Source organism: Nannospalax galili, unplaced genomic scaffold (genome assembly GCF_000622305.1).
Source record: "Nannospalax galili isolate Female #2095 unplaced genomic scaffold, S.galili_v1.0 scaffold553, whole genome shotgun sequence".
Lineage (NCBI taxonomy): Eukaryota > Metazoa > Chordata > Mammalia > Rodentia > Spalacidae > Nannospalax > Nannospalax galili.
The window spans coordinates 4621721-4648491 of record NW_008336313.1 but is presented as its reverse complement, the minus strand read 5'-3'; the positions used below and the strand labels follow the sequence as shown (position 1 = coordinate 4648491).

Here is a 26771-nt window from a genome sequence, read left to right as displayed (position 1 = left end):
TCCTCTGTCTTCAGTTTTTGAAAAGGTACATTAATGAGCTGCAATGACTATTCCAAATTCCTTTATCCATAATCTCTTTTGATCTAGCATTCCCTAGCAATTAGTAAAGCAGTTCACACTGTGTCCTGTGAGCATCAGGGAGTGATGCCCAGTGTCATGTGCATAGTATAACAAGAGTACGACTGAACCAGAACTGAGGTTTTGGGTTTCTCAGCCTGTTCTTTGAAGTTAGGCTGTAGCTCCCTCCGCGGCAGATCTATTTGGCACTGCCAATGTTTTATCCTGATCCCAAGTATCACGGCTTAGATGAGAAAATAGTAAGAAAGCACACAGATTACCCCCAACATTGACCACAATATCTGGTCTACCAATGATCTCTCTTTCTTTTTTCTCCCTTTATCTCACTCACCATGCTGTCTGAAAAGGTAGTGGTTAGGTCCAGGATCTCACAGGGAATTCATCCAAGTGGAGCTCAGACTGCTGGTATTGGCCTTGGTGACTCCTAGAGCACATCTCCAGTCTCTGTCCAGAGCTTTCGTTGCTATTCCTTGATTCTGTTTTTAACCCACAGGTCTGATAATGACTGTGAGTAAACCCTGTTACTTCGGAAACCTTCTCCTGGGAATTGTAGGTGTGGATGTGAACCTGGCTTACATTCTTGAAGACGTGACGTATTACCAAGACTCTTTGGCTTCCTATACTTTTCTCATAGATGACAAAGGTAACATGTTAATCATAGGAAAGAATGTCCTCTTTTGCAACTTAAAGAAAATGGTCTCTGGATATTCTGATACTAATGATCATGGAATGGGATGAAGATTGTATTCAAAGAAAAGTCATGTTACTGGGTCCAGTCATTTGTAGTGGAGTGCTCAAAGATGGCAGAGTGAATCCACATACCACACCTTGTCCTATGCTGAGTTGTGAGGTATCTAGGTTTTAGTAACATAGAAAATTGGATTTGAGGGCAAATAACACATAGAATGGGATCCTTTTGTTTTTCTGTTAGTATTCTTTAGATTTACTGGCAGGAAGGTTTATGTAGTTTAGAGCATTTAATAAAATGAAAACCAGGTAAACAATTCCACTAGAATATCCTGTTAGACAGACTTTCCAGAATTTAAGAGCTCTTTAGACACTTCAGTTTTATATGAGCACATGTAAATCAGGTTGGGTTTTTATTGGACTGGTAAGGTACATATGGAGAGGCTGAGCACTGAGCAGACATCCCAGACTGTTCACAGTTCAGACCAGTGGTGGACACTTTTATTAGAACCAATACTTCCATCACAATTCTTATGACATGTATTTTTGTTCTCTGATTTCAGGATACACACTTATGCATCCATCTCTTACCAGGCCATATTTACTATCAGAGCCTCCACTTCATACTGATATTATACATTATGAAAATATCCCCAAATTTGAATTGGTTCGACAAAATATCCTAAGGTAAGGAAGAGGTGACGGTTGTAGAGTTCCGTGTTTTTTTTCTGAGTATGGGACTCATTGAGGTCAGATGTGAATGTTTGCTGTAGGGTATAACGTAAGTACATAAGTTATTTCATTGTTATTAAAAGTTTTCTGAGTCTTTTTTTTTCATAACAGTAATAGCCAAAGGCTGGGAGGTGGCCCAACACGTAAAGGTGCTTGATGACTCAAGTTTGATCCCTGGAATCCATGCAAAGGTAGAGGGACAGAATTGACCCCGCAATGTTGCCCTCTGACCTACACATGTGTACCACGGTGGCACATGCCCCCTGCCCCCACACATACACGTAGTGTACACACACAGTAATTATTTATTTATGTACTTATTTATTTTGATTTTTTTGAGACAGTGTTATACTATATAGCTCTACTGGCCTGGAACTCACTATATAGACCATCCCAGAGAGACTGACCTCAGTCTTTCAGAGATCCACCTGCCTCTGCCTCCAGAGTACTGGCATTAAAGGTGTATACCACCACTCCCAAATTAATTTTTTTTTTTTGAACAGGGTCTCACTGTGTAGCTCTGGCAGGCCTGGATCTTGCTATATAGACCAGGCTGGCCCTGAACTCACAGAGCTCTTCCTGCCTCTACCTCCTGAGCGCTGAGATTAAAGGTGTGCACTTCCATGCCCATCTTTAAAAACTTTTTTTAAAAGGAGGGTAGCCAAGATCTTATTTACTTCATATAACTTAATAGAAAAATTGTCTCAAAATTATTTGAGGGGTAATTTCCTGGCAGTCAAATTCTGTGTTCACATTGACTTAAAATTTAAAATAAGCTATAAGTTATCTCATTTTTTTAAAGTACTCTGGTTAGACCAAACTGGAATATATTGGTAAAATAAAGGTTAAGTTGAGGACCAGGAAATAGCTTGGCAATGTAGTATTCATTCCAAGTTGACAGCACAGTTTTATACAGCATTTTCTCTTAAAATAAAAACAGATTGGATGTTTTCCAACTGTGATATGTTATTTTGGAAGAAGGTAACCTATAGAGAAATGAGTCTTTGTGCTCATTGGTTGAAAATTAATAACGGAGTGATTTGAGACAAGTTAGTCTCTGGAAAGAATTAGCGTTGGGAGGCAGAGACAGAGACAAAGGAATGTTTTTAATGCAGAGTTGACATGATGCTCTTTCAAAATTGAAAATCTCACCTCATGTCTTTCAAAAGTGTTGAGTTTCATCACTATTCAGAAGCAGGAGGTGGCCACTGGCTCGCAGCTTCTTCCTTGCCTTTAATTAAATGCCTAATTTTCTCTTTTGCCTGAAGTATTTAATTCTGTTTTCCACACAGCCTCCCTCTAGGCAGCCAGATTATCGCAGTTCCTGTGAACTCATCTCTGTCTTGGCACATAAACAAGCTGAGGGAGACTGGAAAGGAAGCCTACAATGTCAGCTATGCCTGGAAGATGGTGAGTGGGAGGAAGGCGTTTGGGTTTGATGGGCCACAGAGTAGGCCCATGTACTCTTCCTGCAGGAGCTCTGGAGGACTTGGGTCAGATGATGTGACTGACCAGTTTTAAAGTGATTAGAAAAAGAAGACATTCCACAGATGTTTTATATTTTTTTCCTTCCTTGTTTATAAAGCCAGTAATTGTTCATGACAAATAGGTTAAGCCATATAAAAGAATATAAAGAAAAAAGTAGAATCTCATCTTCCTGCTTTTGACCTCCGATTTCCCTTCAGTAACCACTTCAGTCAATTCCCAGAAATTTTTTTCCTGCACAAACGAGTCTGTGTGTGTACACATGCATGAGTTCCTTTAGTAGCCGATAGACCAGATTTCTTTAACTGTTTTTAAAAATTACATTTCCTTTTTCAGAGGGAGGGAGGACACTCATGCCACAGCACGCCTGTTGGAAGCCAGAGGACAACTTGCCAGAATTAGTTCTCTGCTCCCACCGTGCGGGTGGGATAGGTTGTCGGGCATAGTAGAAAATGCTTTTTCTGGTTCCGGCCTCTCCTTCCCACCCACCCCCTCATGGTTTTCTTGTTTTTGTTTTTTGTTGTACTGGTTGTTGTTTCATCATTTAAATTCAGGTTGTGGAAGTTAGGTGTTTAAAAAGAGATAAAAGTATAAATGCCCTCTGGCATGCTTCAGGGATACAGGCCTTTAGAATTTGGCATGCTCATTTGCAACACAAACAGATTGACAGTTTAGCTATAACTTGGGTACCCACTGCTGCTTTCTTACCAGCCTCATTCAGACACTAGGCCTTGGAGAATCATAGGGAAACAGAAGCCAACATGCTCTGTTTCTGTCCTGTCCTTTCCCAACATAGCAACGCAATGTTATTGTGGGACCCTAAATGCTCTAACCAAAAGAAGAATGGCAACTGGCCAAAGAAGAGTGGATGTTCATTTTTATCTCCCAATGTTAATTACTGAACTTAAACTGCAGTCATGCTTACTATTGCTCTGGTTGGATGGATCTGATGCTCAATCTATTATGCATTTATTCCTTTAAGAACTTACTAGACATTTAGTACATATCACAAGGGTAAAGAAGAGCAATACTGGGCCTGGAGGGATAGCTCAGTGGTTAAAGCACTGGCCATTCTTGCAGGGAGCCCTGTTCAATTCCCAGCACCCATACAGCAGCTAACAACTGTCTATAACTCCAATTCCAGGGGACTCCAATGCCGTCTTTTGATCTCCTTGGGCACCGTACAACACGAGTGTACTTACCTGCAGGCAATACATTCATATACATAAAATTTTAAAAAAATAGAATATTTAAAAACAAAAAAAGAGTGATACTGTGTCTTCCTCATAGAGTGTCTAGCATAGCGGTGGCAGCTGGTAATAATTTCATACAGTCTCTGTTCTAGGATGGGAATGGTAGCAAATGGGAATCACCAGCATCCTCTCAGACATGAGTCTCATCCAGCCTCCTTGTTTGGTTCTTAAAGCATCATTCTGGCAATAGTAAAAATGCAAATCCTTGCAAAAAATAATCATGATAAAGAAAATATTTGAGAAATTTATATTTATACTCCAAATTCTACTGGTTTTTATTTTATTCTGCTGTTTACTAATATAAATATGAGGAAGGCCAAAGTCTATTTTGAAAGTCTCTTGGCCACTCCCAATTTTTCAAACTTTGTTGTTTTAACATGATGGTGGCATCTCCCCTCACCATTATATAAATTTAAAAAACTAAATTGCTTGTTTTTCGCATCAGAAAGAAACAGCCAGCCACCAAAAGTCTTACTTGAAGATGAGATTTGATATTTTAATTTTGAGATTTCTTCCCTTTAGCATATTCCAAAGAAAAACAACCCAGTATGTCCTGGGAGAATATCTGCATTGATAAATGTTGACAGTAAAAAGAAAGAGAAATGTAGGCACCGTGTGACCTTCGGACAGTACGTGAACTCTGAACTCAATGTGAACAATCTGGAAAGAAGCGTTGTCTTCTTCCCACACTGGTAAATCCTGACCTCTGTCCTTAGGCAGATGGTGTAAGAATTACTCCCAAGAGAAATACTGCCGTTCCCAGAGATCTGAAATTGCCACCATTAAGTGAAAAGAAGGTAATGAGATTCAAGATAAAAGAAGCTTGACTCATTACTGAATAAGAGGGAAATATTTTAAGCATCTTATTTAGAGGATGAGGAGAATAGATCTTCATCTTGTCCTAAGGAATCAAATGGATCCTTCTACTAATATAATCCAAGTAGAGTCAGCTTTTACTGAGAACAGTCAGCTGAACTGCTTAGCATCCACAGACTTTGAAGCTAGATGAGTTCTTTCAATTGAATTAATTTTAGTATAACTTAAGCATAAGTTAAGAATGAGATCATTCTCAGTGCTTAACCCAGGTCTGTTTTTGAGAGTTTGAGGTGGCTATTTGTGGTGTTGGGGTTCTTGTCCATAAGAATGCTTGTGTGTTACACAGTATAAGTCACTATAAAACAGGAATTCTACCTGCCAACAGTGAACAAGACCACTCCCCAGGCGTGGTGAACTCCGCCCAGAAGCATCATAGCTCATTTTAACACAGAGGCAAATGCTTCAGCTATGAATATGATAGAAATCCTTACACTGAAATGCTCTTTATAGAACTATTTTAAAGAGCTACTTTTAGAACTTAGGGTAACTATATTTCTCACAGAATGCACCCAATTATAAAAATTACATTCTAGTTATTCTGATAGGGCTTTGTCTTTTGGTTCAATGGACCTTGTAACATAGAAAAACTCAACTTAAAGGATGTGTATGTAAGATTGAGCAGAGGAAAGAATAGATGGCATTTCAGAACATGCTGTCACTTTCTAATTCTAAGAATGAAGAAAGAGGATTAAATTTACTAATCTAATTGAATATCTTTCCCAGCAATACTTGAAAGTAGTTGAAGGAAGATGCAAATTGCTACCATTTTTAAAGATCTGCAGCCAGTCATTCTCACAAATCCCACATTAAACTTAACTCTAACCTGCCTAGTTAAAAATGCCTCCTCAATTGATGAATCACTTGAGCTGCTTTAAATGGTGCTGCCCTTTAGTTCTAACTTAGCTGTCCCTACCGCCTCTCTATATTTTTTTAAATTTACTTTTAAGCTCTAGGACCATTTTATTAGAGTTTAAAAGTCAAGAAACCCAGGGTAAGCAAGCTGAACATCTCAGTAGCTGCTTGGAGGAAGAGAATGGAGAAGAGGAGGGAAAAGCTCATTTGAGTTCCCAGCATCCTCCACATGGAGGAGAGGGGAGCTGTAGAGAGAGTGCAAGGAAGCCCAGGGTACCAAATAAAGCATACTTAGGTTCTGGTCGGCATCCAGAAGAGAAAAAGGAAAAGTTGTCAGGACTCATAAAGTGGACACACCCAGCCAAACCTCATGGCTGATGGTAGGGACTGCCACAAATCATCTTTCGAATGGACTATGGAGCTGTGGAGATGCTCTGTGGGTAAAGTCTTTGTTGTGTAAGAATACAGACCTGAGCTCAGATCCTCAGAACCCATGTGAAAGCCAGGTGTGACAGAGGGCATCTGTAACCCTAGCACTGCCTGGAGGAGGCAAGGTGATCTCAAGGCCTTGCTGGCCAGCCATGTTGTCAAATCAGCAAGTTCTAGATTCAGTGAGAGAACCCGTCTCAAAAAATAAGATGGAGACCAATTAAGGAAGACACCTGACATCAGCCTCTGGCCTCATAAGCCTTCGAAGCACAACCTCACATACGTGTACGCATGCCTACACCACACACAAGCACACCACACACAAAATAGCGAATGAATAATGACTGAGTTAAATGGGCTCTTTGCATCTTGTAGTGTATTGGGCTCATGGTTTTACACTGTTTAACGATAGAGACATTCTAAGGAATGTGTCACTATTGCATTGTGTGTGAATGTCATGGACTTATACAAACCTCCACGATTCGGCAGAATCACTTTAACAGGTCTCTTGATGCAGTCAAGTACATGGTAAACATAGGTATGAAGCTGCTGCCAACATGACTGAACATACTATTTTCCAGTAAACATTTTTGTAAGTAAGTATATACCCTAAAATAATGATTAAAAGTATGGTATAGTAAATACATAAACTAGTAACAGTTGTTAAAGTCAATACTACAATTAATTGTGTGTGCTGCACTTCTCTATGGCTGGCAGACAGCACAGTAGGCTAGGATACACCAGTGGTACCACAAATGCACAAGTTCTGCACTTTGATGTTATAGTGGCATCACTGGACAATAGTTGTTTTGTAATTCCATTTTAATCTTATGGGACGACCACCATTGGTGGTTAAGTCAAAGAATGGCTTTTGATTCTTGGCTAACATTCTCCACACTGAGTCCTGTTCAAGCACCCATTTCTAGGACAAAGTGAATCTGAAAGTACACATGAGTTTAGTACTTTGGGCTACAGCACACTGGCCTGTCCTGCACTGGAATGCCCAGTAAGGCAAACTTGGCAAGCCTACCATAGATATGTGCTTCTTGTCAGTTTAGGTCTGTTTTTGAGAGTTTGAGGTGGCTATTTGTGGTGTTGGGGTTCTTGTCCATAGAAAAGTCCAAGAATGCTTGTGTGTTACACAGTATAAGTCACTATAAAACAGGAATTCTACCTGCCAGCAGTGAACAAGACCACTCCCCAGGCGTGGTGAACTCCGCCCAGAAGCATCATAGCTCATTTTAACACAGAGGCAAATGCTTCAGCTATGAATATGATAGAAATCCTTGGGAGCAGAATGAATAAGCTGGATCCTGCACTGGCTCACTGTTGATCCCTTCTCTTAGTGAGGATTCAAATTGGTTAAAAACAGTCAGTTCTCAGACCACTTACTATAAAACCAATAATATCCTGCCCACCACCCAGTGCTGGAGAATGAACATGCTAGGCAAGCGTTCTACCACTGAGTCCCAACTGTGCATTTTAAAATGCATTTTAAGCTCAAGTAGAAATAAACACTGCATTATTGTGCTCTACTGTAATGTTATGTGCTGCCCTTGTAAGCACATGCCAAGGTCATTGTTCCCAAGGGGTTCCTTTTCTGTCCATTCATTAGCTACATGTCTATTGTGCTCTACTGTAATGTTATGTGCTGCCCTTGTAAGCACATGCCAAGATCATTGTTCCCAAGGGGTTCCTTTTCTGTCCATTCATTAGCTACATGTCTGTTATACACCATGAATTCCCTGCCACAAGAAAGGAAAACAGGAAATGTCTTCTTTGATTTTGATATCTCTCCTGCATTCATCACATACTGCATTAGCACCTTCAAGTGAACATAGCAGAGAAACATCAGAAAATAATGTATGCAGTGGAACCTTCATTTTCTGTGCTAGGAATTCCTGACTGATTTTTTGTTGTTGTTGTTTAAACAGATACAGGACACTTCCTTTATTCTGTGTATTGTGGTAATACAACCGGAAATACCTGTCAAACAACTGAAAAACCTCAACACTGTGCCCAGCAGCAAGCTGTTGTACCACCGACTGGATCTCCTGGGCCAGCCTAGCGCTTGCCTCCACTTCAAGCAGCTGGCAACTCTAGGTAAAGTGCATGGGCTCCTCGGCTTCCTGTGTGACCTCCCTCCTGGCAGCTCCTCATAAACATATATTTGAATTATTCTCCCAGCTCTGTCACCCAATGTCTGCAGTTCTAGAAGGTTTGGAGATGACTGTGAAGCAGCCAGGCCCACACCTGTAATCCCAACACTCATTAAGCTGAGGCAAGCAGATCACTGTGGGTTCGAGACTAGAGTAGGCCGCTTAGTGAGTTCCAAGACAGCCTGAGCTACAGAGCTAGAACTGTCTCAAGAAACTAAATAAAAGAACACAGTGGCCAGGCGTGGTGGCGCACACCTTTAATCTCAGCACGTGGGAGGCAGAGGCAGGCAGATCTCTTGTGAGTTCAAGGCCAGCCTGGTCTACATAGTGAGTTCCAGAACAGCTGGGGCTACAGGGTGACCCTGTCTCAAGAAGACCAAAAAAAAAAAAGAAAAAAGAACAAAATGGAAAGTGTGAAGCAGGTTATGTGCCTTGCTGTGGGTCATATTACTCAGGAGACTCTGAGACAGGAATTTATGTACCAATGATTTATAGAGTGTACACTCTCAGAAGAAACCAGAGAGGAAGAGGAGGAAACGGGGAGAAAGAGGAAAAAGACAAAATGAACTTGGTTTCAGGTGACATTCCAACCCCCTCCTGATTATCAGAGTGTCCATTACAGCAATGTTTTTCCAGACCCCAGGTGGGGAGCTCAACTTTCATATCCCTCAGTCCCCCTTAGCTTGCAGCTAGTGCTAGGCAAGTTTTGAAGCCCAGAGGCAGGCTGCAAAGATAGAGGTATCCTGCCATTGAGAAACAGGACACCTATGTGGGGAGATCCAGGTGGGAGCTGGGTGGGAAAACAGATAGAGGGATGTGTAGGAATCTGGTGAGCATACTGTATCTGCCATGGGGTCCAGCCCTCAAAAGAGTTTTTAGTACTAGGCAGAAACTCCAAAGGAAGCAAAGGCGACTTAGAGTTGGAATGAACCAGGTGTTTAGCACCGTCACCTTGGATGACTGTGATAAGGAAGACATTTGGGATTGCCAAAGAAAAATAGTTTCTTCCAAATAACACAAAAGGTAGCAAAGCTGATGTGTGACCCCCACCCCAGTTTTAGCATTGTGTCCTTTTTGCTTTTCCTTGCCCTGAGATCTGTTTCCTCTGAAATTAATGCAGCAACTGCTTGGATGACTGTGATAAGGAAGACATTTGGGATTGCCAAAGAAAAATAGTTTCCTCCAAATAACACAAAAGGTAGCAAAGCTGATGTGTGACCCCCTACCCCAGTTTTAGCATTGTGTCCTTTTTGCTTTTCCTTGCCCTGAGGTCTGTTTCCTCTGAAATTAATGCAGCAACTGCACTCTATTTTAATTGACATTGACCTGGTGTCTCTGTCGATTTATTTCTAATCTATGTGTATCTTTACAGATGAAGTGGATTTCTCGTACCCTCTGTGGTTGTGTCTTGTTGGCTCGTTTGCTTTCATCTACTCACGGCTGTCTTTACTGTTTTGGTTTGGGTTTTATGCTATTTGTGGTTTTGTTTAATTTTTGTTTTGTTTTGTTTTGAGATAGGGTCTCCCTCCAACTTCCCTGGAACTCACTATGTAGACCAGGCTGGCCTTGAACTCACAGAGATTCCCCTGCCCCTGTCTCCCGAGTGCTGGGATTAAAGGAGTGCGCCACCATGCCTGGCTCTGTTTTGTTTGTTTTTAAGACAAGTGTCACCCTGGCTGGTCTCAAACTCTCTTCCTGCCTCAGCCTTTCAAAGCTGGGATTACAGGGATGTGCCACAGTGCCTGGTCAGTCTTTATCTTTCAATGGATATATTAGACTACTGAGCTTGCCTCTGGCAGATACACTTAGAGTTTTTTATTTATTATTTATTTATTTTTATTTTGTGTGTATGAGTGTTTTGCTTGCATGTAAGTGCACCCGTGTTGTGCAGTGCCCATGAAGCTAAAAAGAGGATGTCAGATTCCCCAGAACTGGAGTTAGGGACAGTTGTTAACAGCCATGTGGGTACTGGGAACTGAACCTGGGTCCTCTGAAGAACAGCCAGTGTTCTTAACCATTGAGCCATGTCTCCAGCCTCTACACTATTGGTCTTTAAAGTGATTATTTCTATAATCCAATTAATATCTGCTGTCCATTGTATAATGTCTAAATCAGGTTAAACATACCCACCCATCTCAAACATTATTTAGTGCTAATTTTTTCAAAATGCTCTCTTCCAGCTTTTCGAAATGGACAGCGTGTTGTCCGTGCAGTGCCGGTGCCGCTGGCTCACTGTATCTGAGTACCCATTACCTGCCACTCCTCTGCCTTCTCACCCGCCCCATCCTCACCAGGCTCTTGTTACCACAGGCTACTTTCAGCCTCAACTCTTTAGAGTCCACTTGCGAGTGAGATCATGCCACATTTGCCTTTCTGTGCTTGGCCCCTTTGTTTCACTTAATGACCTCTCCAGTTCCACTGTCATTCCTTCATGGCTTCATAGCGTTACATTGTATTGCTGTACCTCATTTTCATTATCGATTTGTCAGTTGATAAGCACATGGGTTGTTTCCTTTTTTGGCTATTACGAATAGTGCTACAGTGAGCATGGGAGTCCAGTGTCTCTACTACAGCCTGACTTCATTTCCTTTAGATAGCAAAGTGGGATTGCTGGACAATGTAGTTCTAGTTTTAATTTCTTGAGGAAACTCCATGTGTTTCCCATACTGGTTGTACTGTACTAACTCACATTCCACCAACAGTTTATAAGGGTTCTCCCTTTTCTACATCCTCATCAGCGGGTATTATCCTTTATCTTTGGATTAGAGCCATTCTGCCTAGGGTCAGGTGACACTGCACTGGGATTTTGATCTGCATTTCCCTAAGGATTAGTGATGTTGAATATTGTGAACACATTTGTTGACCAGGCTGAGATTTGACTCATGCACACTTGGCTGCCATGCTGCCATTGCCAGGCATAGAAAGCCTTTGTAGTCTATGTAGTCAATATCTATAGGATGTCCACTGTTTGGTAAAATGGGTATTCTTTTTCCCTGTTGAAAATATTTAGGGTTTTCAAAAGTTCCTAGCTAATCACTCACAGCTAGCAAAATGAGTAGAGGGACACAGGTTGGAAGGAGATCAAAGATAGAGTCCCCATGCTCTAGATTCCAGTTGTCTACACTGGAATTTGAGGTTCTCCATTAAATTCCTTTCTAGAAAATTCTTCCCAGACATGAAATCAGAAGAGCAAGCCAAGCTAAGTGATCTTTTCTATGGCACATTCCAGCATTGTCAACAATTACAGAGCCTGTGATGTAACCTAAGAAGGCTGAATTTTACATCTGTTTGTTTTAACTTGGGCTTGGGGTTTTATTGTCTGTTTTCATACAAAAGAAATTTCACATTTTAAAGAAATGCTTTCCTGCAAAGCTAATATGTGCAAGACTTTTAAGTTCTGTGGCAGTAAGCTTTGCTACTTGTAGAAATGAGATCGTTGTTCTGAAACGTGAGGTCGTGTAGTTCAAGCGCTCTTGATGAGAAAGAAGCTGCACCAAGATTTAAATTTTTCATTTGCATAATCCTGCTGCATAGCTACTCTGTCTAGTAGGTCAACTACTGGCTTTATGTACTCAGTAGAATTTTTACATTGATTATATACTAAACAATTGTTTTTAGCATTTCATACATACATTATTAGAGTTCATTTAAGTATTTCTTTCTGTTCTTCTTGATGTCACTTTCAGAAAGTTTTAAAGTATATTTATGAATGGCATTATATTTATTTTACAACATTGCTCTTGAGTTTACTCAATGTAGCATTTATCAGCTCACACATTGTCTGATTGTCTGATCCCAGGTCACACAGGCAGACCTCAGGTCAATGCTGAGTTTCCTGAGAAGTTCCTTCCATTGTATCACCCATGATCACCTGGGTGATGAAGTTCTAGGGCAAAGTAGAGAGACCGTCTAGGACCAGTTAGCAATGAAAGTGATCCAAGGCCATTCAAACGCAGCTGAAAAGGAATGGGAAACTTGATAAGCAAGTGGTTTCTCTCTGATTTCATTGGTGATGAAGATGTTGACGCAAGATATTAAATATATGCCAGTTGTCTAGAACTGTCTGAGGGTGTAGCTCAGTGGCACATGTCGCTCACTTGCTTAGATAGGCAAGGCTGTGGTTTCTAACCCTAGAACTGAGAAGAGGAAGGGGTGTAATGGAATGATACTGTCTTTCTTAGTATATAAAAAAGGGGAGGGAGTTGTTTTGAGAGTACATTACTACAGCTATTTTTATGTACATATGTATGTATGTATGTATGCATGTATGTATAAGCATGTATGTCTACCTTCCAGAGACAAAGCTTTGGGTCTAGTATTATGCTTCTTTCTTCCCGTATATGCTCCAGCCATCTTATTGCATCAGCCTTTTCTAAAGTGCTCATCTGTGTCATTATAAGAAAGGCTCACTCCCTCAGGCAGCGTTGCTTCCCCTCACTCTGATCCTCTTACAACACTCTCATCTCAGAAATATACTATACTAATCTTACATTGTTGTTTTCCTCTAGCACCCTTATCCCTGTCTCTTGTTGCTCTGACTGGATCCAAAGCTCTCTGAGTACAAGGACTGCATTCTTTCTCACTTGCACTCTTCTCTCTCTCTCTCTCTCTCTCTCTCTCTCTCTCTCACACATCACACACACACACACACACACACAGATGCTGATGACTCTACGAACGTGAGTCAATAACATGCAGGCCAGCCTTTGTAAGCCTCTACCTTACATCTCTTTGATTACTTATGGTTAATATAATAATTTCCCAAGGTATCCTATAAAGGTATTCTGAGAATTAAATGAGAAATAGCATCATGAGAAGCAACAGTTTCTGAGGACAACTGAGAGTTCTAGATGGAAAAACAATCCTGGAGTAAGATCTTTAGGGAAACATTAAGGAACTTACATGATAGTGAGGAATTACTGGGCCCAAAACGAAAATATACAACAAACTCAGGGAAGGCAGCCTGCATTTAGTTCCACTTCTTCAGTGCATGTATCTACCAATCTAGAAAAATAAAACAGCTGTGGAAGTAAACTATGTTTCATGTGGCTTCTGAGGCTTCAGAAGGGAGAAGAAATCAAATTCAGAGTCCCCAAAAGGTAGAGTTAATAATGAGACCACCCTCTCTTTCCCCCGCACATATACATGGTTTCAGTAGTGACCTAGAAAACCTCATCTTTAGGGTAGAGTGAAGTCACAGTGTTGTGATTAGACCATCATCCTGGCTCTTCATTGGAAATTTTTTATACAACTCATCCTGCCTCTTGGTGTAGTGTAGCACATGAGCAGGTCAAGCAAAAGTCAGTTTCTGGGGGAGGAGATTCCCATTCTCTAGGCTTCAGTTAGTCCAAGAAATTACTTTGTGTTTTGTTACTGTCTCTTTTGTATGTTTACACAAAGCCAGGCCAAGCAGGTGCTCTATTTCCTGACCTGTATCCTCAACTCCAAATTAGATGTTTTTTGGTTTGGTTTGGTTTGGTTTGGTTTAGTTTATCTGGCACATAAAATATCTCCAGACTATAAGGAAGTAAAGCGCCATGTGTAAGAAGTATCAGAAGGGATAGAAAATTACCTGCAGATTTAAATGAGGTAAGACACATGAGAATGGTTTTAAACACATTTAAAAATATAGTAAGGGTGGGTGTGATGGCAGATACGTTTAATCCAGCACTCAAGAGGCAGAAGCAGGCAGAGCTCTGTGAATTGGAGACCAGCCTGATCTACATAGCAGGCAAACAGCCTGATTGGCCAGGGCTACATAGTAATCTGTCTCAAAAAATAGAAGATGATAGATAGGTAGATAGATGATAGATAGATAAATAGATGGTAGATAGATAGATAGATAGATAGTTAGATGATAGATAGATAGATAGATGAATAGATAATGATGATAGATGATAGATAGATAGATAGATAGATAGATAGTTAGATGATAGATAGATAGATAGATAGATAGATAGATGAATAGATAATGATGATAGATGACAGATAGATAGATAGATAGATAGATAGATAGGATAGATAGATAGATAGATAGATAGATAGATAGATAGATGATAGATAACTGATAAATACATAGATACAAGGATAAAAATTTTTAAATATATAGATGTAGATTATATAGATATAGTAAAGTTGAACAATAGAAAATTCCAAATACGAGGATTTTAGTTTCATACTGTGATTCATTTTGTCTCAAGTAGGAAACTGGTTTTTCACATTAGAAACACTATTTAGGCATGTATATGTGGACTACTCTGTTTCTATAAGTCTTTATTTAGCTGCCACCATCTAAAAGAATAAATTTTGAATTTCATTTGTGTATTAATGTCAATGTTTCATGTTTCTTCTTCCAAATAATAGTCTGGCATGAATACTAATAGTTATCCCTCACTGATAGCATGCTGTTCTGTGTGGACCTGAAAAGCACGTTCACTGAGACTCTATAGAATTAGTGCTGTTCTTCTTGCCCTTTTAGCAGGTGCTTGTCCAATGTCTCACATTAGGAAATGGTGATGCCCAGATTCTCTTTAGTCTGGCTCCATGTTTGCCTGCTTGCTCGGGCCTAATGTACATAGCAAGCACACACAGGATACGTTCTACCTCCAGCACTTGTGCTCATCTGTGCATGTCCCTATTCTGGTCTGCTCATAGGACCATAAGCTCCCTGAAGGGAGAGAATGTGGCTTTTTTCCCTTTTCTTTGTTCTCATTGTCAAGCTCTTTGTGTCCTTCTGGAAGACGTTAAGCCACCATAGCAGACGTGTTGGCAGAGCCTGAGTGATGCTTTTGTTTGGGCCTGAGACGAAGTCTCTGTGTTCTGAGGCCTGCTTTGTTGGCTTCTCTTTCAGAAAGTCCAACCGTCATGCTGTCTGCTGGCAGCTTTTCCTCCCCCTACGAGCACCTCAGCCAGCCAGAGACCAAGCGCATGGTGGAGCATTACACGGCCTATCTCAGCGACAACACTCGCCTCATTGCTAACCCAGGGCTCAAAGTGAGTACTGGCACAGGCCCCATCTTTGGGGCCCCTTTCCACAGGCCCAGGAGGGGGTACTGGCCACGAACCTTTGAAGTGCCAAGCCCTGCTCTGCATCTGGGCCTCTCTGCCAGGAGTCAGAAAGGCAGAGTGTGTGCCCCAGGGGAGCTTGGTCAGCTGTGACCCGTTTGATGGATTAAGAAGCCCAGTGGGCTAATGAAGAATCTGCTTCAGGCCTCAGATGCACAGGGGATTTCCAAGGTAGGGGGTGTGATTAAGAGACCAGAGAAACTTTCTCACTCCACTTTTCTCAGGCTCAAGAGCTCTTCCGCTGTCTATTGAAAGAAATCAGACATCCGGGCAGCAATGAGTGGAGGGAGAGGGAATCTGTGTGTCTGTAGGACTTTTCTTAACACCCTGTGAGCCCAGCTAGGTAGTCACACGCTCCCTGACTGTATTCTGCAAGTCACCAAGTTTGGCTACATCCATCTGCTGTGGAAAGATTTTTTAAGAAGTAATTGAGCTTGGCTTCTGTGTGAGAGCCTTGGGGAGCCTTGCCAGCCCATACTCTTTTCATGTGAGTTTTAAAGGAGCCCTGCAATGTCTTCCTTTGTTTCCTAGTTCTCTGTCAGAAATGAAGTAATGGCGACCAGCCACGTCACAGATGAATGGATGACACAAATGGAAATGAGCAGCCTGAACACATACATTGTCCGCCGTTACATAGCAACACCCAATGGCGTCCTCAGAATTTATCCTGGTTCCCTCATGGACAAAACATTTGATCCCACTAGGAGACAGTGGTGAGTCTGAGGGGGTGAGCAGTTCAAAGATCCCCCTAGTTCTGGAAAGACATGATAAGTACATACAATAAAGCAGCTTTGGGCAGTCCCAGGAAAAGAAGACACTTCTCTGGGGGTGAAATTGTTTTAAATTTTTTTCAACATGACAGTATGAGATTTATGGATTTTTTTCTACCTGCAGTGTGCTGTCGCTACTGAAATTTTGAGACTAAAATGCTTTGTACTTGACCATCTCAGTTCCTAATTTTCTTGTTGGCTTCTACCTCATGCACAGCAGTCACCACATGATTACGGCATCACGTTTCAGCTCATGTATGACCTGTGGGAAACAAATGCTTAGAATTTCAGGAATATTCCTTTACTTCTGGGCTTTATTTTTACTCTTGATTTTTCAAACCAAAGCCAGCCAGGTGCTACCATAGGGAAGTGACATGAGCACAGGACAGAATTTCTTGTGCTGGGTAGCAGCTGACTCACTCATGAGTTAGCTCTTAATACCTGTTCCCCACCCACAACAATCTAGGCTGTATTTTTGTGTTTATTTCTTTTTACTTCATTCTTTACTCCTTTTCTGTCCTACCCTCTGAATCATCTATACTATGGATCCCAAATCCCAGCAAAAGCATGAATGTATTCAGAGTTTAGGATCTATTAGGACAGAGTATTTTTCTCAGCCTTTTGTGTTGATGCTCCGGTCAGACATAAAAGGTAAGAATATAGGCTGGGTATGCAGCTCACAGGGAGAACACTTCATGTTAGTATAGTTTACAGTAATTTTAGAGCTGCAAGCTCACTGCTAACTGAAACTGACAGTAGTTTATACCTAAAATAACAACTTTCTTGGATCTCCATTAGGTATCTCCATGCGGTGGCTAATCCAGGGCTCATTTCTTTGACTGGCCCTTACCTGGATGTTGGAGGAGCTGGCTATGTTGTGACTATCAGTCATACAATTCATTCATCCAGGTAATATTTTAATTAATTTTTTAGTCACTTTAATTTTTTTAAATTACATGTATTTATCAACTTACTGAGTGTATGCAGTACATACATGGAGGTCAGAGAAAAACTTGCAAGGGCTGGTTATCTCCTTCCACCATATGGGTCCCATAATGGAATCAAACTCGGGTCATCAGGCTTAATGGCAAGCACCTTTACCCAGCGAACCATCTTGCTGACCCTTTTTAGTCTCCTTTTAAATCTATCAAGGATATTTTGAAAATTTAAATAGAGCAGGAGAGATCAAAGATTAGTGGCAAAGCGTGTCCTCTGCAGCGAGAATATGAATGTATTCAGCTGCAGCACTTTGGGCTCCCTCAGTTTTCTCCTGACATCTGTAAAATGGGGGTAATTCCCACCTTACAAGTTATCATGTGAGTTAAGTCAATGCAAGGCTTTTAGCCCTGTTCTTGAGCTATGATGATGTTTGTGAAAAAGAAAAAGAAAGACATTGAGGAGTCAGGAAGGAAGTTTGTAGAAATGCCTGCTGTAAACTGATGAAAGAAATGCCAACCAGAGGACTGGGGAGATATTCAGCAAGTGCAGAACTGACCACATAAGAGTGAGGACCAGGGCCTGCCTGTAATCCCAGTGCTCAAAGGGTAGCGACAGGGCCCTGCCTCATTAAACAAAGTCGAGAGTGATCAAGGATTCACCCTCTGACCTTCACGTGCACCATATTCAGCAAGTGCAGAACTGACCACATAAGAGTGAGGACCAGGGCCTGCCTTAATCCCAGTGCTCAAAGGGTAGCGACAGGGCCCTGCCTCATTAAACGAAGTCGAGAGTGATCACCCTCTGACCTTCACGTGCACCGGGATACATGTGCACCAGCACACACGTACACCCACATACACTGTACACACATGTCATACACATCACGTCCAAAAAGCAAAAGAAACACCAGCAGGATCATTACAGCTTTTGTTGCCAGAATTGTTCTGTTTTCAAGCAAAGGAACATTTTTTAATGAGAAGTACCAGGGGTCAGGCTTTTATTTTCCTCTCTTTAGAATCATAAATATTGTTTGGTTTTCTTTTGTTTTTTTTGTTTTGTGTTCTTGAAACTCTTAAAAAAATAAAAATGCTTTTTGAAAATTGATGTTCTCAGAATGCTATATAGTGTCAAGATCACTGTAAACATATTTAGAATGTGTTATGTTTCCTGCAATTTGAAGCTTCAGTCCTGAGGATACAAACGGCACTGAAAACTTGGGCAGGGAGGCAAGTCTGCACACTGCTTTACTCCTTTCATTATACAAGTAGCTGTTTCCTCAGAGCATCTAAAAAGTCCATATTTTAGCTTCTACCTGGATCGAAGCCTTAAAATTTAGCGAAAAATCAAACTTTCTTGCTGTTCCCTGGTGTTCATTATATATCAAATGACTGATACATGTTAGAATTCCTCTAATGTAAGTTCATTGGGATAATGATGGGAAATGGGGTGGGATGGAATTCCAGGATGGGGCCCATGTCTCTGTGGAAAGCCTTGCCTTGCAGCCAGCCAAATGCTGGTTCTTTGTAGGATATGGTAGCTGCTTGACTGTCAATTGTTCCCATAACACAGTATTTCACACATAAGCAAGTAAGCCCTCACGTGGCATACCTCCTTTAGTGTTTCTGTTAACAGAACATGTGGTGAATACACACTTAAAAGTGTCTGAACACTGAGGCTTGTCATCTGCTCCATATAATCTAATCAGTTGAAGAAAAGTAAATAAAGGCAGTTCTTCAAGGAACAGCAATCACCTTGACCTTTGATTACAGTGCCCAGTGCCAGAGCTGGGTTTTCAAACATGTTGCTACAGCAAGGTGTTCCCCCTCCACCCCCTGCTTCCCCCACACCATGGCAGCCCATTATAAAGAGCTCTTAGCTTCCTCTGCTGTCCTGTGCTTTTAAGGCCCAGTTTGTATACTTGTGTGTATATGTATATGCATTGTTGGGGTTTGGATAAGTAGCAGAATCTTGATTTGGTTCATTTACAAATCTTTATGGTGTCTGTTAAAATAAAACTTGATAGAAATGCAGTGACTTTTCAAATGAGAAAAACTTAGCTTTAGATCTCCTTTTGATTATGTTTAACCTGCATGAGTTTAACCTCTGTGAATTTATTAAAAAAAAAAAAAAAAAAAAAAAAGACTTGGGGCAGTTTCAGTCCTAAACATGAAGTCACTCAATGAAGACCTGAGCATATGCAATTCACAGACCCTGTCATTTGAATATTTTACTTAGCTGATTAACTATTTAAAGCCGTGAATTCTCATTCAACATGACTTAGAGTCAAGTGGACCATGGCTTCTGAGACTCACTCAGCCAAGTATGTGCATATGGCTTTGACGGAACAGTTGATAGACAGGCTCTGCAAAGATACTTTTTTCAGTTAGTGATTTGACCTTGTATGCCAGCTTAAACCTATTCTCCTAAGAAATGTGAAAGCAGATTTGCTGTTTATGATTTATATGGCTAGAAACAAATCCTTTTGCCTTTGTTTCCTCTCTGGGAAAGAGGGATATTAGAGCCTATCTCAAGTAATTATTTTAAGGATTAGACTAAATAATCTATGTAAAGCTCATCGAACAGTACCTGGAACATGGTAAGGGTGCGGGAACTCTTGCCCTCATTACTGTGTTCCATGACCTCTTAGGCCTCGAATGTAATGAGGAAGTTGGGTCCCTATTGAGTTGATTGGATGAGCATGAAAGTAGATGCCTGGGAAAATGCTTAGCACTAAACCTGACAGTGTCAGGTAATAAGAAAATGACAGTTATTTTATTATCATGCTATTCGGGCTTTAAATTTGTGGCATTGTAATTGGTCAGAGGAAAGCACCGAGGCTAACACTCAGCTTCTATGAAGTGCTCCCACTCACCCTTGGCTTTCAGGCATGGTTTGACAGTTAGCAGAGGGTTTTCTAACTCAGCATTCATTTGTCAGTCACTCAAAGGAGCTCTGTTCAGTTCCATAAGCATTTCTAGTGCTAACCATCTAGCTGTGCTGTACTGCTGAATGAAGTCTGGTCACTGATTAAGGGACTGGTCACATGATCTCAGCATAAAAATCTCATATAGGTATTACCATCAACCTGGTCCATTATGCTTAGAAATGTAGATTTAACTAGATTTTTCTGTAAAATTCTTCATGAGTTACTATGGTAACAGTATACCTATCTGAAATGCAAGTAAAAATATAAAACTAGACTTCCATGGGAAAGATGTATGCTATTACTTCCTGTTGATTCATACTGGAGCAGATAGCAGCCATGCAGAAGAAGTTCCGAAGTAAATTTCATATCCCCAAACACCTGAGCTGTATTTTTCATCAAAGCAGTTGTAGTGTTAATAGAATCAGCCTTGGGTACTGATTCCAATATCATAGGTAAAAAGTGACAGCCTGGCTCTCATTTAAGTCTTTTAACCATTCTGAGCCTATTTTTTTCATTCATGAAATACAAACTGATTCCTTCCTAGCTTTTTTTCACAGAAATTAAATTATGTAACATTGCTCGAAGCCCTACAGATGTGGCTTAATGATTAAGAAAATATCCTTTTGGAATGAGGCACTGAGTTTCTGTCCCTGTATCTGCTTGTCCCAAGTTTCAGTGTTGTTTTTTTTTTATATATTTTACTTATTATTTTTACGTGTATGTGTGTATTGCCTGCATGTAGGTAAGTTATACTAAGAAATTAAATTATGTAACATTGCTCGAAGCCCTACAGATGTGGCTTAATGATTAAGAAAATATCCTTTTGGAATGAGGCACTGAGTTTCTGTCCCTGTATCTGCTTGTCCCAAGTTTCAGTGTTGTTTTTTTTTTATATATTTTACTTATTATTTTTATGTGTATGTGTGTATTGCCTGCATGTAGGTAAGTTATACTCGTGTCATGCAGTGTCCACAGAGGACAGAAGAGGCTGTTGGATACCCTGGAACTGGAGTTATGGACAGTTGTTAGCTGCCATGTGGGTGCTGGGATTCAAACCCGGGTCTTCTGCAAGAACAGTCAGTGTTCTTAACTGCTGAGCCATCTCTCCAGCCCCAGTTTCAGTGTTCTTAAATAATGCCTCCTAATTTACCATAAGAAGGAGCTGAGGATGTCACTTCCTAGAGCACCTACCTAGCACGCACCAGGCCCTGGATTCAATCCTCAGTCCTGAGAAGGGAAACGAAAAGGACTGATGTGAAATAATTAAGATTCCTGTAAATTTTTTTTCTTTCAGTATTTTCTGGCAAATAATAATAGATGCAGGGCTCTTGAAAGTCAATGTCAGGCAAGCCCCGCTGTTTTCCTCTGAGTCACTTGTGCTTTTTTGCGAGATTGCTGTATGCTAGCGAGGCATCTGGCTAGCACTAGCTCATTTAATTGCAATAGCAGGTTTGTAAAACAGGTACCATTATTATCTCCATTTTCAAATGAGAAAACTGAAGCTTAGACCAAATAGCATCCAGAAGGTACATAAATAGAATGAGAAGTACCAGAACTTGACCTCATGTCTACCAACAAGTGAGCCATTACCACTGTGCTGTGCTGCACAGCTTCCCCTTTGGAATCTCCTCCTTTAAGAGTAGATTGTAGTGTGGAGGAGGTACTGGCCTCCAAACCAGAAGACTCAAATATGAGCTTTGAGTAGAGTCCATCTTGGTGTTCTGGGAAGAAAACTAGACTGGACAGTGTTCCTGATAAGTATTATGTGACCTGACTCTACTCAGATAACCTTTGTGAGGTCTCCGTTCCCTTACCGACAAAATGAAGGAAGTTGTTAAAGCAGTTGCTCAGGTTCCTTTTCTAGAACTTTGTTCAAAGTAACCATAATAGGGTCTGCAAGATGGCTCAGCAGGTGACGGTGACATGAGTTCAATCTCCAGGACCCACATGGTAGAAGGAGAGAAACTCTGACCTCTACACACACTCTGTGGCATTCATGTGCCCACATGTGCACACGCATATGTATACACAAGAATGAGAATAAGTGTAACTTTAAAAAAAATTTAAGTAACCATAATAGCCTTAGAAACGAAGCCTGCAACATCTCACTCTCAAAAAGGCCAACCACTGTGAGTGAACGTGCTTGGGTGTCAGGGGCTGTTCCACAGCTCCTCATGTTTGGGACTGGGCTTATTCAGAAAGCCATAAATTTGGTCTCCAAAAAAATTTTTTTTCTTAAAACAGGGTCTCCCTGAAGCCCTGTCTGGCCTGGAACATGCCATGTAGACCAGGCTGACCTCGAACTCACAGACCTCTGCATCCCTCTATCTCGCGAGTGTTGGGATTAAAGGCATGTGCTACCACCCCCAGCTATAGCTTCAGTTTTTTCTTTTTTGCCATCTTTACTGAATTCAGTCGTGCAGTGTTTTCAGACATAAGGAAACAGGGAAGAGGGAGAGTGTTTCTGATACTATGCAATGTCATGTATGCTTCTCCTGTGTTCTCGATGGTTTCTTTCACATGAAGTACGCAGCTGTCTTCTGGGCACACTGTGGCTGTGATGGGCATTGACTTCACACTGAGATACTTCTACAAGGTTCTGATGGACCTGTTACCTGTGTGTAACCAAGATGGTGGCAACAAAATAAGGTAAGCCCTGTGAAGATACCATGCTATAGCATCAGATATCAGCCAGATAGTTAGGATCAGGACGAGAAACTGAGTTCACAGTCTAGGTCTTCCATTAAGAAAAGTTCTTTTTGTCTTATTTCCTATTTTCTTTCTTTTTTTAAATGTGTGGTGTGTGTGTGTGTGTGTGTGTGTGTGTGTGTGTGTGTGTGTGTGTGTGTGTGTGTGTGTAGGTGCATGTGAAGGTTGAGGAACAACCATAGGTGCCGGTTGTCAGTTCACCTTATTTGAGGCAAGGTCTCTTGCTCATGGCCGCAAACACCGGGCTAGCTGGCCTGTGAGTTTTCAGGGATTCCCCTGTCTCTACCTCTCTTCTTACCATTGGAGTACTGGAACTACAGACAAACTGTTGTGCTAAGCTTCACATGAGATCTGGGGATTCGAACTCCAGGCCACATGCTTGTAAGACAAGCATTTTACCCGCGGAATCATCTCTGCAGCCCTTCTTTCCTTTTTCTAGGCTGCATGCTGTTTATGATTTAGACTACAAAGCACAGGGCAAAAGAAATAGCATAGTACCCCGGAATCTCATTTCCCTAGAAGTTAGTGATCAGAGGCTTCCCTTATCTTTGGTATTGGGAAGACCAGAGGGCCCTTTCTCTTGGGTAGCACTTTTGATGTTAACTTAGTCATTAAGCCAATCTTTGTGAATTTCAGCTGCTTAGATTGCTCTTTAACATTTTCCCAGAAAGAGGCTCATGGAACTAAGACTTTGCCTCCTGAATTTCAAAAGAACATGCCTGATCAAAGCAAGGGCGATGCTGCTGCTTTTAAAAATAGCATCTTAGTTCAACCTCGTGGTCCATGCTTCATGTCACTGCTGAATTTCACATTGGCACTTAATGGACATGTGCAGGGATCCTGGAAAACTGCTCTGACTGATGTTCAGGAAAAGAAAGTAAAATACAGTCTTGATTAAAGCAATTTTAGCCCAACTTATTTAGTGTTTCCACAAAATATGTTTTTATATGAACCTGAATGTTATATTCTGTTTATATTCATCATTGAAAGAAGAAAATATGATTCCCTTAAAGTTTGTGTCTGCAAATACTCAATTTTATTTTCTGAGAGAGAGAGACAGAGACAGAGACAGAGAGAAACAGAGAAATATCCAACTTCTATTATTTTTGCAAAAGATTTTCAAGTCCCTCATACTTGGATTGTATGGGTACATTCTGTATGAACTATATAGGTGTCCAGAAAGGGATGCATAGCTCACACCTTCACCTGTATGCCAGGTAATCCGTCACCTCAAGAATAAGCTATTTTCCAGCCTGGCCAGCCTGCCTTCATTTTTCCTATGAGTCTGAGATAAATGCTATGTGTTTCGGGACTAGCAAGGTAGGTGCCCTTTAAAGTCACTCCAGCAGCTCATGTGAATGAAGGCCATCACTTGTTTTGGTACAGGTGCTTCATAATGGAGGACAGGGGTTATCTGGTGGCTCATCCAACCCTCATTGACCCCAAAGGACATGCTCCTGTGGAACAGCAGCACATTACTCACAAGGTAGCTGTTGCAATGCTGATGAGCTCAGTTATGCTACTGTCTTCAGGGCATTAAATGACACTTGTCTTCTGTCCTGTTTGGCCTTATCAGGAACCCCTAGTAGCAAATGATATCCTGAACCACCCCAACTTTGTGAAGAAGAACCTGTGCAACAGCTTCAGTGACCGGACAGTGCAGAGGTTTTATAAATTCAACACTAGCCTTGTGGTAAGTGGTTCCCTTCGTACCCTCATTCCCACTCCTTCCTGGACAACAAATGGAATAGTGGTTACTGTCTGAGTATTGTCCCACCCATTTGCTTGCCTTAGAATTACAGAGCCATGGGGGAGGGGGCAGGGAAGCTGGACCTCAGTACAACTCCCAATATGATGAGTGTGAGATAGAAAGCCTGGACTCTAGGACTGTCTGAAAGTCTCACAGTTGATACTCTGTGTTGGTTTTGGTTTGGTTTGGTTTTTCTCATTAAACAATAATATATATTTTTTTGCAAGAAAAATATTTCTTTATTGTATCATCTATTAACAGGATGAAGATTGAAATCAATTAGTAAAACAGGAGGCACGTGAACACTACTAAATGCTATTAAAGTAATTGAAACCTGGGGTGATATCTTTTTTATTTTTATTGAAATTTTGTATATTTAATATACAACAACTTAATCATCTGTATACCCCCTTTCACATTAGCACACTCCCATATCCCCCCCCCCACACACACACACACTGGAGTTCAGGCTTTCTGTCATTTCTGTTAAGGCCTATCCAGTCAAGTTAATTGTCCCTAGATGTCCCTCAGCGCAAGTTCACCCACTGGGGTCTAGTCAGCCTATCTAGAGTCACTCCCTTAAAGAAGATCAGCTCTTCTTCACCTAGCAGTAATCAGCTGCCCAGTAATTCTTTGGCAAAGATTGGGATCTACTGTCCATTCCCACAGTTCTATGCCGGGTTTTGTCTGCTTGAGTTTACATGAGTCTTGCGTGCTGTCACCATTGCTGTAAGTTCATATGAGCAGGGTCCCAGGTAAGACTCATGCACCTCCTCCCTGCTGCACCTCCTCCCTGCTGCACCTCCTCCCCTGCTGCACCTCCTCCCCTGGCTCTTACAGTCTTTCCGCCCCCTTTTTTGCAATGGTCCCTGAACCCTGAGTGGTGAACTATAATATAGGAGTTCTGTCCAAAGACCCACACTCTGCAGACTTATTCTCTGCACTTTGGTCATTTGTGGCCCTTTCTGTTCATTGCCGTCACCTATTTTAAGATGTATTCAGTCTTTCCCTTTGAAGCATCTGCTGAGGCCTGTTCCCACACTCTGTGGCTCCATGTGTTCCTCTCTTCCTGCCTTCTACTGTTCATTCAGCTGCCTGAATTCCTAAGGACAGGGTATGCTTGATATACCCTGTTAGGTGGGAATTCTGATGGAAATCGCCCCCAAATATTTCTTTTTGTAGCTTAGACTATTATGTATAATTTGAGTTGCTGCAAATTTTACATGGTTAAAGATCTTAAGAATATTCTTTTTTGAGACAGGAGGGTTTCCCTGTAGCCCCAGCTGGCCTAGAACTTGCTACGTGGACCAGGATGGCCTTGATCTCACGGAGATTTGCCTGCCTCTGCCTCTTGAGTACAGAGATTAAAAGTGTACATCAGTGCATCCAGCAGGAAGCAAGTTTTTAATTTAGATGAATACTTAGATGGCAGCCATTAAATGTGTAGTTAAAAATTAATTTTTTAATGTGCTGGATTAAATTGAAAATCCTAAACTAAACGTCATGAAGCTGACTATGAAAAGCACTTGCTCAGTGGGAGAGAGAAGCTTTCAGATGAGCTCAGTGATAGGATGGTGTCCTGAAAGTAGGGTCGTCATGACTACCCGCTTAGACCCCATACCATTTGGAGCAGCATTGTCAGAGGGAGGTTACAGTTAGTGTATGAAAGTCTGGCTCTTTCCTTATGTCTGGTTCATTTCTACAGCAGTCTCTGGAGTCCTCTGCAGACAAAGCCACAAGGCTAGAGTACAGAACATTTCAGAAAGGCAAATTTTAGTTGAATGTAAATTAGGATAATAGTTTTTTGAAAAATTTGTGTGTATGTATGTGTATACTGGCATACCCACTGTGCACATGTGGAAGTTATAAAAGTGAGTTCTTTCCCTCTAACATGTGGGTCCCGGGGATCAAACCCAGACTTGGTGGCAAGTGCCTTTTACCCATTGAATGATATTGTTAGTCCAAGGATAATAAAGTGGCTGCAATTATCCCCCCCAAATGAAACTGGAGCACACTGGATATTGGTGGTCACCTCATGATAAACCTGTGTTATTGGGCATA

General features: G+C 41.2%; 1 protein-coding gene across 4 annotated transcripts in view; it reads left to right on the top strand.

Annotated features, from left to right (window-relative positions):
• Positions 1-26771, top strand: part of Cachd1 (cache domain containing 1) — a 229200-nt gene that overhangs the window by 183361 nt on the left and 19068 nt on the right. For all 4 annotated transcript variants that reach the window (XM_008831067.2, XM_029562505.1, XM_029562507.1 and 1 more), the window contains 10 exons: positions 572-721; positions 1329-1452; positions 2790-2907; positions 8327-8495; positions 15402-15544; positions 16148-16329; positions 17185-17295; positions 22778-22900; positions 24347-24446; positions 24537-24653. In XM_008831067.2, the coding sequence (XP_008829289.2) occupies positions 572-721; positions 1329-1452; positions 2790-2907; positions 8327-8495; positions 15402-15544; positions 16148-16329; positions 17185-17295; positions 22778-22900; positions 24347-24446; positions 24537-24653 (1337 nt within the window). The remainder of the gene's footprint in view (positions 1-571; positions 722-1328; positions 1453-2789; positions 2908-8326; positions 8496-15401; positions 15545-16147; positions 16330-17184; positions 17296-22777; positions 22901-24346; positions 24447-24536; positions 24654-26771) is intronic.